Genomic DNA, 12,928 nt, shown 5'->3' on the forward strand with positions numbered 1-12,928 from the left:
CATATGAAAACGTGCATCAACCCCTATGCATAGATTACCCCAATGTCACCACGGGAATCTGCAAGTTGATAACCAAAACATACATCAATGGATCAACAGAACATCCCATTATCACCACGGATATCCCATCGCAAGACATACAACAAGTGCTCTCACATCCAAAGATTCAATCCGACATAACAAAACCTCAAAGGAAAAGACTCAATTTATCACAAGAAGGTAGAGGGGGAGAAACACCATAAGATCCAACTATAGTAGCAAAGCTCGCGGTACATCAAGGTCGTGCCAAAACAAGAACATGAGAGAGAGAGATCAAACACATAGCTACTGGTACATACCCTCAGCCCCGAGGGTGAACTACTCCCTCCTCGTCATGGAGATTGCCGGGATGATGAAGATGGCCACCGGTGATGATTTCCCCCTCTGGCAGGGTGCCAGAACGGGATCCCGATTGGTTTTTCGTGGCTACAGAGGCTTGCGGCGGCGGAACTCCTGATCTAGGTTTATTTCTAGGGGTTTCTATATTTATAGGAATTTTTGGCATCGAGAACAAGTCAGGCGGGTCCACGAGGAGCCCACAAGACCGGAGGGCGCCCCCAGGGGGGTAGGGAGCGCCCTCCACCCTTGTGGAGGCCTCGTGGCTCTTCTGGCCCAAATCTTTTGCTTTGGGGCTTCTTCTGGTCCATAAAAAATCACCGTAAATTTTCAGGTCAATTGGACTTCGTTTGATATTCCTTTTCTGTAAAACTCAAAAACAAGGGAAAAAACAGAAACTGGCACTGGGCTCTAGGTTAATAGGTTAATCCCAAAAATCATATAAAATAGCATATAAAAGCATATAAAACATCCAAGATGGATAATATAATAGCATGGAACAATCAAAAATTATAGATACGTTGGAGACGTATCAAGGACGTATCAGTTGTTCGGCGTACAGACATTCAAAATTGTCTTTCATGCGGGGACTTTCAAGGGATATGTTCTCTGGAGAGTTTCCTCTGCGGCTTTGGCCGAGTTGGCAGCATGACTCTGCCATTGCATCGCCAAGTCGAGCATCTGCCTTTCCCACTTGATGGCCTATCGAAGCGGCCCATGAACAAAGATTATGCCATAATGCCTCGACATCTTCAGCATGGCATGGACATAGTTGGTGATGGACATAAATTGTTCCGACTAAGGTCGTCTAAGAAAGGGCGTTATAGGCCATCAAGAAGTTGAACACCTCAAAACGTAAGAGCTCATGAGGATGACGCTGAACAAGCCCCCCCCTCCCCCCCATCCTTCCTCGATCCATGAGGACGTGGTGGACTTGTATCATGCCAATAATGGGTGCCACCAGCCCGAGAGTATTGTACAGGAGTTTGTAATTATCAAACAAGTCGCCAGCATTATAGCAGATGGGGATGTTTGACCATCAAAGTCGGGATGGCTCGGCCTTGGCGATCAAAACCACCCTCGTGGATGCCTTCATGACCCTCCTAGACACGTAGCATGCTAATCTGCCCCGCATCTGTACCACAAAGTGGGAGTATGGTGTGGGGATTGCCTTCTCTTCAACATTCACTTGTTGTTTCTCCATCTCGATCAAGCGCAAAGGACACGACACTCAGCCCACCCGTGGAATCTGGTGTCATGGAGTTCACACCAATTCCTACAACTTTGTTGATCCTTAGGTATCTAGCTGGAGCGGACCGTTGTCGGTCAAGAGGAGAACTATCCTATGACTGTTGTCCTCGTTGCAGCATGGGTTGGCCTAGATGCCAGCGTCGACAATGACAGAATCGATAGAGTTGTGGTGTTAATTATGATGAAGTCACTAGTGAAGGTATCGCTGCATATCCAATTTGGTAGCACGAGGACCCCCGGTTGGCATATGTTTTTGATGGTGTTTTGTGATGCACCTATCATCAATAGGGTGAATGTACATAGACTTATATGATATTGTGATGTCACCTTAGGTATCAGATGGACAGGGGGCACAAGTTTTATGCGGGTTCGGTCGTTGTGTGGTAAGTTATAGCCTTACTCCTGCTTATATGAGATTATATCATAAGCAAGTTACAATGGGTGTACTATGGCGTATCCGGTGAGTTGGAGGTCAAGTCACCTAAGATGGAGGTGGATGATCTCGACAGAATGCATATATTGGATCTACTAATGTGCTAAACTACATTTCAAGGGTTTCTAGAGCGATTGAAAGTCCCCTTCTTGTCGCGAGGAAAGCCCTTATATAGGGGTCTGGTCGGTGGCCCTCGTCTTTCATCTTGATCTTCTTGGCTCACAAGCCCTCAATTCCTCCATTTTTGGTAGTCACACGGTTTCTTCTTAAGGAAACCATGGTTGGGACGTATAAGGGATCCGGCTGCCCAGGCATGGGCCCTTCATGCCACACATACATGGAAAAATATGGACAAAATAGTAGCATGTGTGGCACGGAAATACAATGAAGCCACTTTCCCATACACTTGCTTTATCCGTATTTCCAAACTTGCAAAGAGAAACAAAAAATTGTAGTCACCTATCCCACACCCCCTCTAGTCGACCCCATCGGTCATTTCAACCGCCTCTCAAGGAAGTGTCAATGTCACAGGTACAGCTCACATCAGTGAAGACGCGGTGGACTAAGTAAAGGAGATGAACCCCATGAGTATTTGGCATGGGCCAAGTGCATATTTCGTTGGAATCCTCTGTGGCCCACGAATGGGGTGTGTGAGTGGACGTGGATGTTCTGATCCCGAGCTCACATGAGCTTGGGTGAACAGTAAAATAAAAAATAACTGATATCTTTTGTGCCAAACATTGACAAATGTTTTGATTGCTTGCAAAGTTTCATCACCGGATAACATTTGTGAGAAACATGGTAAAAAACAAAATCGATGCTCCAAAATGCTTTTGGAAAACGTGGCAAAAAATACAACATCGAAATGGCTGGCCATTTAGGAGCCACGAGTCACTGCCTCCTCCTCCTCCAAAAAAAAGCTAGGATTCCCGCCTCTCGTCGGCGCTGCCGGTCGCCTCGTCTTTGGTGGCCCTAGGGCCATGGGGGCGTGGTGGATCCTGGCAAGGCCGGTGGGAGGGCTCCTACTTTTGTCGTTCCTTTCCGTTTTGTTAGGGTTTGTGTCCTGCTTAGGAAGACGAGACGACGGCGGCTCCCTGAAGATGGAATAAAGGTCTCCCACCTAGCCCTCATTTCGGATGTGCGTCTAGCATCATATTGGTGGACGTATGAAGGTGCGTCTCCGGCGGATCTATCTTTGGTGGTTTTGCTCGGATCTCGTCGTTATTCGTCTACGTTCGTGTGTCTTTGGATTGGATCCTTCCGATCTACGTTATTCTTCATCGACGACAGTTGCTATTCTGGTGCGTTGAACCTATGGGGCCTTAGCACGACGACTTCCCGACTGTCTACTACAACAAGTTGTGCCCGACTCCGGCGATGGAGGGGCGATGACGGCGGCGCGCCTTGGGCTCGCTTCAGTCCTTGTAGTCGTCGGTAGGTGGTCTATGAATCTGGATGTAATTTTTATTATTTTTAGTGTTCGTTGTACTATCATGATTGAAGATGAATAGATTGAAAGTTTTCTCGCAAAAGGAAAAAAGAAATTGCTGGCCGTCCAAGCCGGAGTGTGTGGCTAGGTAGAGAGGAAGGGGGAGAAGCAGGTGTTCATAGACCAAAAACAGTAAACATAGGCTAAGATACTTGTGATCTAAACGCTCTTGTATTTCTTTACAAAAGGAATATTGATCTAAATGCTTTTATATTTCTTTACAGATGGATTACTTATACATGGATTGCAGCATTGGTGATTAGTACACCACTGAAAGAGTTGCGGAATCACAAAAGCAGGTGAACTCATGAACAACGTCGTCTGAAAGAACCAACATAGTTGGCCCACCCATTTTACTCCTCAACAGCCAAACTGCTGGATTGAACACACCAAATTGGGCCAAAAAGATCTTCAGAGGCACATCTGGAGAATCGGAAAGAAAATCAAAAGGAACAAATGTAACCATAGCGCACACACAATCATTACATGTTACGATAATATAGGTGTTAAGTGAAGTGCATGACGATCCTTCCAAAGCATACAACCAGATAGGACGCACAGCGTATATTTACAGAAAGCTCAGTATGAGCCATGAGTTGAGATTATTTTCTACATAAAGCTTCAGTTTTAGCAACCACGTACTACGACGGTTGATCCTGCAACTTATGTCACAATCTCCGGCTCGCATATTACTTAAGTTAACAACATATATATACAACAAACAGGATTTTCAAATCAAACCAAGGGGCGAGCAGGTGCCTTTCACTTCAAATGGTTTCCTGGGAGGAAGAAGTCCTCCTTCAACACGTGCTCCCATTCCGGCGGTGAGCTGCTCAGCTGCTCGTCATGCATTTGCGCACTTGCAGGTTCCGCTGGTGCTGAGACAACACGGGGCTCTTCAAGCAATGCACTGACATATTGGCTTGCGGTTTTGCTATCTGCTTCATCAGATTGGGCCCTGGACCCAGCGTCGTCAGGCAAATCAGTCTTCTGGATCAGCTCATCATGCGCCCCTCGACCAAGTCGTTTTGTTTCAAAGTGACCCGCCCAATCATCAGAATGGAAGACCTCTTGTCCCTCGTTCACAGCACTGCTATTGTTATCTTCACGTCTTTTCAGGACTTGCAGCCTGGCCATAACCACGTCTTCAAGCTGACCGAATTCATTCTTGCTTGCAGCCTGACCCTCGTTTGATGAGCTTACATCATCACTACAGCACATCAAATCTTTGAGCTTGGACATAAAAGCACCATGGACTTTGCTTTCACTAGATTCCAGCTGCTCTATGTTGGTGTCCCCATCCAATGATCTTGTATTGTTATTAAAGCTCATGAAATCGTTAGGTGCAGCAATGGTAGCACCATCAGCCTCGCCACCTTCACTGCTGCTTGCCTCTGAACGCTCTTTGATGATGTCCTCCACTAAAGAAGTTATCCTATCATCAACAGCATTATCAAAAACAGTGTCATCAACAACATCTGTCCTGTTATAATTACTTGTTCCCTTCTGCAGATCAGCATTAACCTCACGGGAGCAATTTATACTCTTTTCACGGAGCTTCAGAACTTTCAGTCGAGCAAAGACATCAGCATCAACCTTATCACCTCCCTGAGGTAGCAAGGCTGCATTGCCGATATTGCGCTCTTTCACATGGTTTTGTTGTTTGCTAGAATCAGCAATCCCTTCAAAACATAAAGAGTTCTTGTGTTTGGGCAGGTTAGAGGCTTTGGCTTCTCCTAATGAATCGGCAGGTGCTGCAGCTACAAGATTATTTAACACACAGGAGTAGGTGAATGTTACGAATTATCCAGATAAATTAAGACACACTTACTTGCTACACACGTACAAACAGAAGCACTAACCTGTTTGCTGATTGCAATGTTTTGTCGCAAGTTTCATGCGGGCAAGTTGCAGTTCATACTTGAGTTTACACATGGAAGCTTCAGCTTCAATCCATAGATTCTTATATATCAGCATTTGCGCATCTTTAGTATCACCAATGGCATTCTCTTCTGGAAGCTTAGTAAGATCCTGCACGCAAGAAGATGGCAATAGTATAAGTGACGTGATTGAGAGGATAGCAGATACCTAACACATTCCTAAGTAATGAAGCACTACCTCCAAAATAAATGTTTTAAAATCTGCACCAATGTTCTCCCAATCAAGTCCATCAAACTTCTCAGGCTGATGATTCTTTCCATGGCACATTGTTGTATCTGATCTCGTCTGGCGGCAGTTTCCATTGACATCATCATTTTTTAATGCAGCCTTGCACACGGAAGTAAACAAACCAAAATGAGTCAACCAATAATTTCAGGGCCGTTTTCATATTTCTATAGAAACACAACTGAATTTACTACTCCCTCCATCACATAATAGAAGATGTTTTTGCAAGCTAAACTAGCTTGCAAAAACGTCTTACATTGTGGGACGGAGGGAGTATTATTTTACTTAATGACTCAAAATTTTGAGTGGATCCAAAAGTGGACCCTTGCCAAAGGATTATCAAAAGATGGGTCAAAAATGATAGTTCCTGGCCAGGGCATTCGCTTTGTACAGCTAGCATACGGATCATGATGTTAATTAACTAGCGGCGTAAACCATGTTCAGCCCGACAACGGATATTGTACAGCAATATCAGCAGCTGTTAACACTGCTAAAAGAAAGCAAGAATGATATAACGTTTCAGCAAATAGTGGACAAGATCTCAGTTATCATGAACCAAAAGCCATATCAGTATCACTACCAAAAATAGAAGCTAAGTCATTCTTAGTACCAGAGGCAAACTAGAGTACGAAAATACCAGGGGTAGCAAAAACATGCAACTAGTCAAAGTGAACAATAAGCATTCATATCAGCCATACCGCTTATATACAAGTGACAAAACTTGAATATTTTCCAGGTTGTAAGGTACATCTTTTAATTCTTGAATCACAAGTTCAATGAATGTAGTACAAGTCATACAAAGTGGCTTTATAGTACTCCCTCCGTTCTCATATATAAGATGTTCTAACTTTTTTGTGAATCAGATGTATAGAGACACGTTTTAGTGTGTTTTGTTCACTCAGTTCAGTCAAAACGTAGTCCATATTGAATTATACAAAACATCTTCTATTTGTGAACGGAGGGAGTAGCATTCATGAAAGCATAAACTTAATCAAGTTGGTGATACCTGACAATGGTGATTTTGTATCGAAAATACAACCATACCTTTCTTATCTTGGAACTCAAAGAACTGAGATTGTGTATTGTAGATTGAACAAGTGCATGTTCAGATTCCTCCAACACATAACCGCCATCGCAAGTAGATAGAAGCACTACTGAGAAATTATAAATTGACTTGATTAAGTCTTCTTGAGTCTTGGATCTGCAGGTAACTTTATCTGAAGATATCTTCACCGACTCCTCAACACCAGCACTGCAATGGGTTAAATGCTCCAGACCTATCTTCATAGGCATCTCCGAGTACAGACTTTCCAATGTTGCCACATCTTTATGGACACAAGTATTTCCTTGTAGACTCTCTTTTGTTAAACTCCTAGCCTTTGCAATTGGAGCTGCGTCAACATTGCTTGAAACTTTCTTACCAGAATCTTCATTCATAACCACAACATGACTGGCGAAATCTCTGCCTAACACTATGGGTTCAAATGTTCTTTTGCCAAGAAAAACACCTCCCTGTTGACCTGGTGTTACCCCATTTCCGGAATTGTCTCCTGTCTTACAGATCACATGTTTTTCTCTTCTGGTGCCTTGATCTACAGATACATAACTAGGGTGGCTAGACCTAGCCATACAATCGGAATCCCCAACATTGGATCGTTGTGCATCACTATGACCTTCAGATTTTTTACACCCTGAAGGCGGACTGAATGAAGAAAGATAATTTGCATAGTAAGGTAGACAGGAATCATTCTCGGGATTTGATGTATCATGACGCTTGGGAAATAACACAGAATTACTTGTACCAAACTCAGAAAGCTTCTTGCTTTGGTGCAAATCATGGAGGTCATCTGAGCCATTAGCAGAAAAAGGAGCTTCATCATTTTTCACACCAAATGATGACTGATGTACAGTTGGTGTCCCTTTCCAACAAGGAGAATCAACAACAGGATTATTTACTTCAAGTGGCTCGATGAAAAGGTCACGAGGCTGAGAAAATGCATGTTCTGAAGGAGACACATTGGAACATGATGCTTGTAAGCTCTTGAAACCAGACTTCACTTCTGATGAAGGCTGCACAGGTCTCCCAGATTCAGAAGTGTCACCAGAAAGATAGTTCTCTCCAACTCCATGTCTATTAAGTGGATAGGTTCCTGGCTGCACAGGCCTCCCAGTTTCTGAACTCTCACCCAAAGGATAGTTCTCTCCAACTCCACGTCTACTAAGTGGATAGCTTCCCATAATTCTCGTACCATTATCAGAGTTACTCCAGTCACCATAAGGTTTATAAGCAGTCTGATGTCCAAAGAGGTCTTTCTGTTCATTTTGCATGGTGTCAAAATAATCAAGATTTAATCTGCAAGGGTTCATATATGGTGAGGAAAATGCATTTTCCAATATATGGCCATCTGTTGTGGGTGACAATGATTTTGTTGTAGCGCATACTTCAGGTGAGGCAGAAACAGGTGGCATGGACAGGTTGTAATCCAATGGATACGTTGAGGATGATGGAAGATGTGCCATGTAGTTATCATAAGCAGAATACGGGGAATGCTGATTCACGGGCTGAGGTGTGGAACAGGGTTTTTTATCTAAGCAAGCAAACATGTTAGGAGACACAGAAGGCTGATGGATAACTGATGACCCAAAATCACTTGGGAGGGCCTTTGACGTTCTTTGGTAAATTCCAGGATACTTCTCTTCCATCCACTCGGAGCTGCATGTTGTGAAGGAATGTGGCTGCATGTTGGTACCAAAATGATTCCCAGTGTATAAGCCATTGTGTGTATTCTCAGAAACCAGAAACCCATCAGAATTAGCAAAACCTGCATAATTTGGTAGGTGGCGTTAGGTAACAATATAAGTTCAATCAATGCTATACAACCAGGCATTACTGCAATGTGTTGTCCTCCACGAAATCACCCATGACAACACTAATAACATGAACAGTGAGAAGCATCTAGATAATATCATGGCTCATGACTAGCTGACCCATAGACGTAAGTGCACAATTAATTGTTGTCTCTCTCAAATTTCAAAAGAAACTCAATCTACTACTCCCTCCGATCCGAATTAATTGACGCAACCTCTATACAATGTCCATTTTACAGAGTACAGAGGATGATGCGTCAATTAATTCGGATTGGAGGGAGTAATATATTTCGCAAAATTACACCCCCCCCCCCCCCCCCCCCCCCCGCGCCAACGCACACACACACCACCCCCACCACCTCCTTCGACCCCTCACCATATCTGAGATCCCAAGATGCAGGGTATGTGTGTAACCAACTATCGCCACCACGGAAACAGCAATCAAAATTAACAAACCACGAGGCACAATTCCACGGGCCAGCCCGGTAACGGGAGAAGAGAGGGCGTCGGCTCACCTCGGTACCCGGCCGCTGCGCCGGCCTCCAGATCCATGTAGCTCGCGGGGGGCTCGACCCAGGAGTCGTACAGCGACGGCGCGGTGGGGAGGTCGGGGTAGGGGCTAGGGTTAGCGGGGGCGTTGGGGACCGGATCGGGGGCCGCGGCCCCGCGGGGACGGCCGACGGTGAAGGGCGCCGCGGACGGGGAGAGGTAGGAGAGGGGCGCGTGCGGCTGCGGGGGCGGGGGCGGAGAGGGCCGGCGATCGCCGGAGTACGCCATCGTGTCGACGCCGGGCTGCGGACGGATGCGGCTGCTGCTCGGTGCGAAGGTAGAGTGCGCGTCTCGCGTCGGCAAGGTGTGGAGTGTGGGTTTGGTGGATCGGGTCGGACTTTTTTTCCTTTTTTTGGTGAAGGGATTCGGGCCCTCGGGAGGGGAGCTGGGCCTGACGGCCAGTGAAGTTGGTGTGCCCCGAACGCTCACAAATGTCAAGACTTGAGATTCTAAAAAAATAGAATTTGCCAAGACTTGTCCTAGCCAAAAAATGTCCAAATTTGTCGTTTGCCCAAAAAGATTGTTTATTAAAAATAATTATATTTTTTTATTTTATTGGAGTTTTGGTTTGGATTTGGATTTGATTTCTTTCCTACTAATGTAACTTTTTTCCACAATCATTGACACTTTTTAGGTGGCTAATGGGCAATGGAGGCAGGAGCACCACATGTCTTGGCAGCATGTTTGGACTTCAATTATTTCAATAACATAGTCGTGGTATGGTGGTAGATCCTCAACCTATGTTGAGCCAAGTTGGCATGTGTGTCCATTTGTGGGGTGTCCCACTATCTTATTCTTGGAACTGGAATTCAGATTCAAAATTTGTTTGAAAAACTGCTCAGAAAATGGATAATAATTGTTTGGTGCCTAGAGATCATGTCTCCTCCACCGTCCCATATTAATGTTACCATTCAACGTTATTTTTGGCAAATGCACCATCTCAAGGGGCACATCTTCCTCGTCAAATAAGAAAGGGTAATTCAAATAAATTATAAGTGGCCACTGCTACATGTCTCGCAATGTTTTAAAAACTCGTGAAGTATCATAATGTCCCATCATGGTGTATTTATCTTAAGTGAATGATGTGTTGAACTTGTTCCAACAAGAGAAGTTATGTGAATGTAGAAAAACATGAGAGATCCATCTTTTTGTGGGGTCACCAAGGCTCAAATTTGGGTACTCACATTTACAAAGTTGAGCGTGCTTTGCTAAGATAAAACTAGTGTCTCTGCAAGACATTGTTGAACTCTCGGCTTCTCTCCCCCTAGGCATGGTGGTCGGGGCTTTTTAAAGAGGGCGGGGGGAGGGGGGAGGGGATACTCCATCTTCTTCGTGCATCATGTAAAATCTCCCCTTGAAGCTCTTCAATAAATGCAAGTTACCGTTTATATTACTCCTGGATGTAGGTTACCATAAGTTGACAGAAATTCTAACAATTGAATTAACATAAGCGCATTCGGAAGAAGTCAAAATGACCAAAATAGAATATATCTTTGCTAGGTAATTGTTCTCCGTTAATACATGCCACTTTGGCCTAAAATCCAAGATTTGATCAAGGCATAGGTCACATTCTTTTTGCACTTCGATGTACTCATGATGAGCAACATATCCACATATAAGTGTGTTGAGTTGAACCTAAAAATGAAAGTAAACCTATGTTGTTCAAGAGCACAAAATGGGCAGCAATCAGAACATGGATAATCAGATACCAAAGTATTTGTTGGCTTAAATTTGTACCAGATGAAGCATTGATGATTACATAATGGTTACCTCTAGTTACATGTACATCTCCGCAGAAATTTTGGATACACAACTCTGATAGTTAGTAAATCTACACATTAGCTTAAAAATAATACTCAATATAAAAAATATGATTGCAATTTCAATAGTTGAGCTAACGCACTCCTATGCCAAGGCAGCTTCAATGTGGTGGAACCTGGCCATGACTATCTAGGCTTCTGCTCTGGCTTGAGACCAAACTCCCATGCAACACCCCTTGTATAAGTTGCATAAAAATGAGAGAGATATCGTTATTAGCAACCCAATCATAATGTTTTCCTCATCGGGGCATGGTGCCATCCCCTTGCATGTTGGATTCTTGCCTTTGTACTAAGTTGCATCCACATTACTAATGCCACTTTGGCCTCTAAGTGCAAAAGTTGATGGAGTCCTACGCAGCGTCCTTTTCCTACCTGAGTATATTCATGGTGAGTGACATTTTTACATCTCAATGTTGAGTTGAAACCTTAAAAAAGCTTAAGCCTATGTTTCCCAAGAGCAAAAATACACAGACTCGGAATACACAGAAAAAACCACAAGATGCTTTGTTGGTTCCACCTTCCATCGGCGCTCCCCGACTACATCCAGTTTCATGTGCAACTCATATCTCGATGTACAAATTTAAAAAAGACAAACCTAATAGAAATTGCATATAAAAACACAATCTTGGAAGATTCATTACTCAACATAAATAGAATACAAAAAGGAAACACACATTTGGAATAGGGGGCCCAAGGCCCTCCTAGCCTTAAGATAGCAGTTGTGCATGACTTTCCATCAGGTGTTGCTTTGGCTTGGCAATGCATCTAAGTGTTTTTTCATATAAACTAATATACACAAAACAAGTGGGACATATCCAAACAATCTAAACTGTCAAACCACATCCATCTAGCGTCTAAACCGTCCTATGGTTGATCACCACTTTTTTTTCTAGCATGCAATTAATATCATACTTAATATCGATGTCATCGCTAACCAAGTAATTAACACACATTTCATATTCTGCATAAATATCAATGCGCAATTCTATCCTACCCAATATCAACATGCATTGCATGTACACGATTACTAGGAGTACCAGTTCACCTTCTCTGAAAGATGTCGCACCATGAAGTGCTTCCTATCAATCTCCTTCCATTTTGTAGGACAAGGGCTTTCAATGATGATAGGTCTCATCTAGTGGATTGTACTCTTCCTAAATATAAGTCTTTTAAGAGATTTCACTATAAACTACATACGGAGCAAAATGAGTGAACCTATTCTCTAAAAGGTGTCTATATACATCCGAATATAGTCTCTATAGTGGAATCTCTAAGAAGACTTATATAGTATGGTACTGTAAAAAAGCGTGCATGACTTCAAATCAAAGGCCAAAGTATTGCATGGTAGTCCAAACATCTTTGCTCAATACTTTCCCTTGTGTTACTGCACTTTCTTTTACCCCCCCCCCCCCCCCCCCCCACACACACACACCAAATTAACTCGCGATGGGTGACCTTTCCACGTCCGAGTAGCAAAATACTAAAAACCTTAAAAAACAAAACTTTAGTATAGAGAACAAAATGGGTAATACCGGTAAGAATACATGAAGAATCACTTGTCAGCAGAAATGCATTTACTTAAATGTATAGCACATTTTCTAATTCTACATCTACAGAAAAATGTCTCCATAATAAAATCAACTAGACACCGGGTTCCAATGATAATACACCTTCGTAACCTTTTGACGTCTTAGCTAACGCCATTACAACAAGAAAAAATGAACATGTGCAACAGCAAAAAAGACTTGCACTCCGCTTTATATATAAAGCAATCAATAAGTGCGACATGTGACGTGGCCATGTTTTAAAATTCTGGTACTCATATCTACACAGAGTCGAGTGAGTTATACTTAGAAAATATGATTGGCCACTAGAATGATAATTTCCTGCCTTAAGACATGATAGTCTTTCTTTTATGCCAGGAAAAAAAAACATACTCTCTTCCTTAGGTACGTCCTGTGAAATTTCCTTGGAACT

At 43.3% G+C, this 12,928-nt stretch overlaps 1 protein-coding gene across 1 annotated transcript; it reads right to left on the bottom strand.

Moving 5' to 3' along the window:
* Positions 1-4,013: 4,013 nt before the first annotated feature.
* On the bottom strand, positions 4,014-9,529 carry LOC109782892 (uncharacterized). The gene is made up of 5 exons (XM_020341527.4): positions 9,098-9,529; positions 6,759-8,536; positions 5,667-5,816; positions 5,411-5,579; positions 4,014-5,308 (listed from the first exon to the last, which is right to left on the bottom strand). Exons 1-5 carry the CDS (start codon positions 9,357-9,359, stop codon positions 4,311-4,313), a joined length of 3,357 nt encoding a protein of 1,118 aa, XP_020197116.1. The 5' UTR covers positions 9,360-9,529; the 3' UTR covers positions 4,014-4,310.
* Positions 9,530-12,928: the final 3,399 nt, after the last annotated feature.

Source organism: Aegilops tauschii, chromosome 4 (genome assembly GCF_002575655.3).
Source record: "Aegilops tauschii subsp. strangulata cultivar AL8/78 chromosome 4, Aet v6.0, whole genome shotgun sequence".
NCBI classification, from domain to species: domain Eukaryota; kingdom Viridiplantae; phylum Streptophyta; class Magnoliopsida; order Poales; family Poaceae; genus Aegilops; species Aegilops tauschii.

Excerpts from the sequence above, each read along its gene's own strand:
- LOC109782892 (XM_020341527.4), bottom strand. The coding sequence starts at position 9,359 with ATGGCGTACTCCGGCGATCGCCGGCCCTCTCCGCCCCCGCCCCCGCAG. Across the intron at positions 8,537-9,097 it reads CGCAGCGGCCGGGTACCGAG|GTTTTGCTAATTCTGATGGG; the intron begins GTGAGCCGACGC and ends CAAATTATGCAG. Across the intron at positions 5,817-6,758 it reads TGAGTTCCAAGATAAGAAAG|GCTGCATTAAAAAATGATGA; the intron begins GTATGGTTGTAT and ends TCCGTGTGCAAG.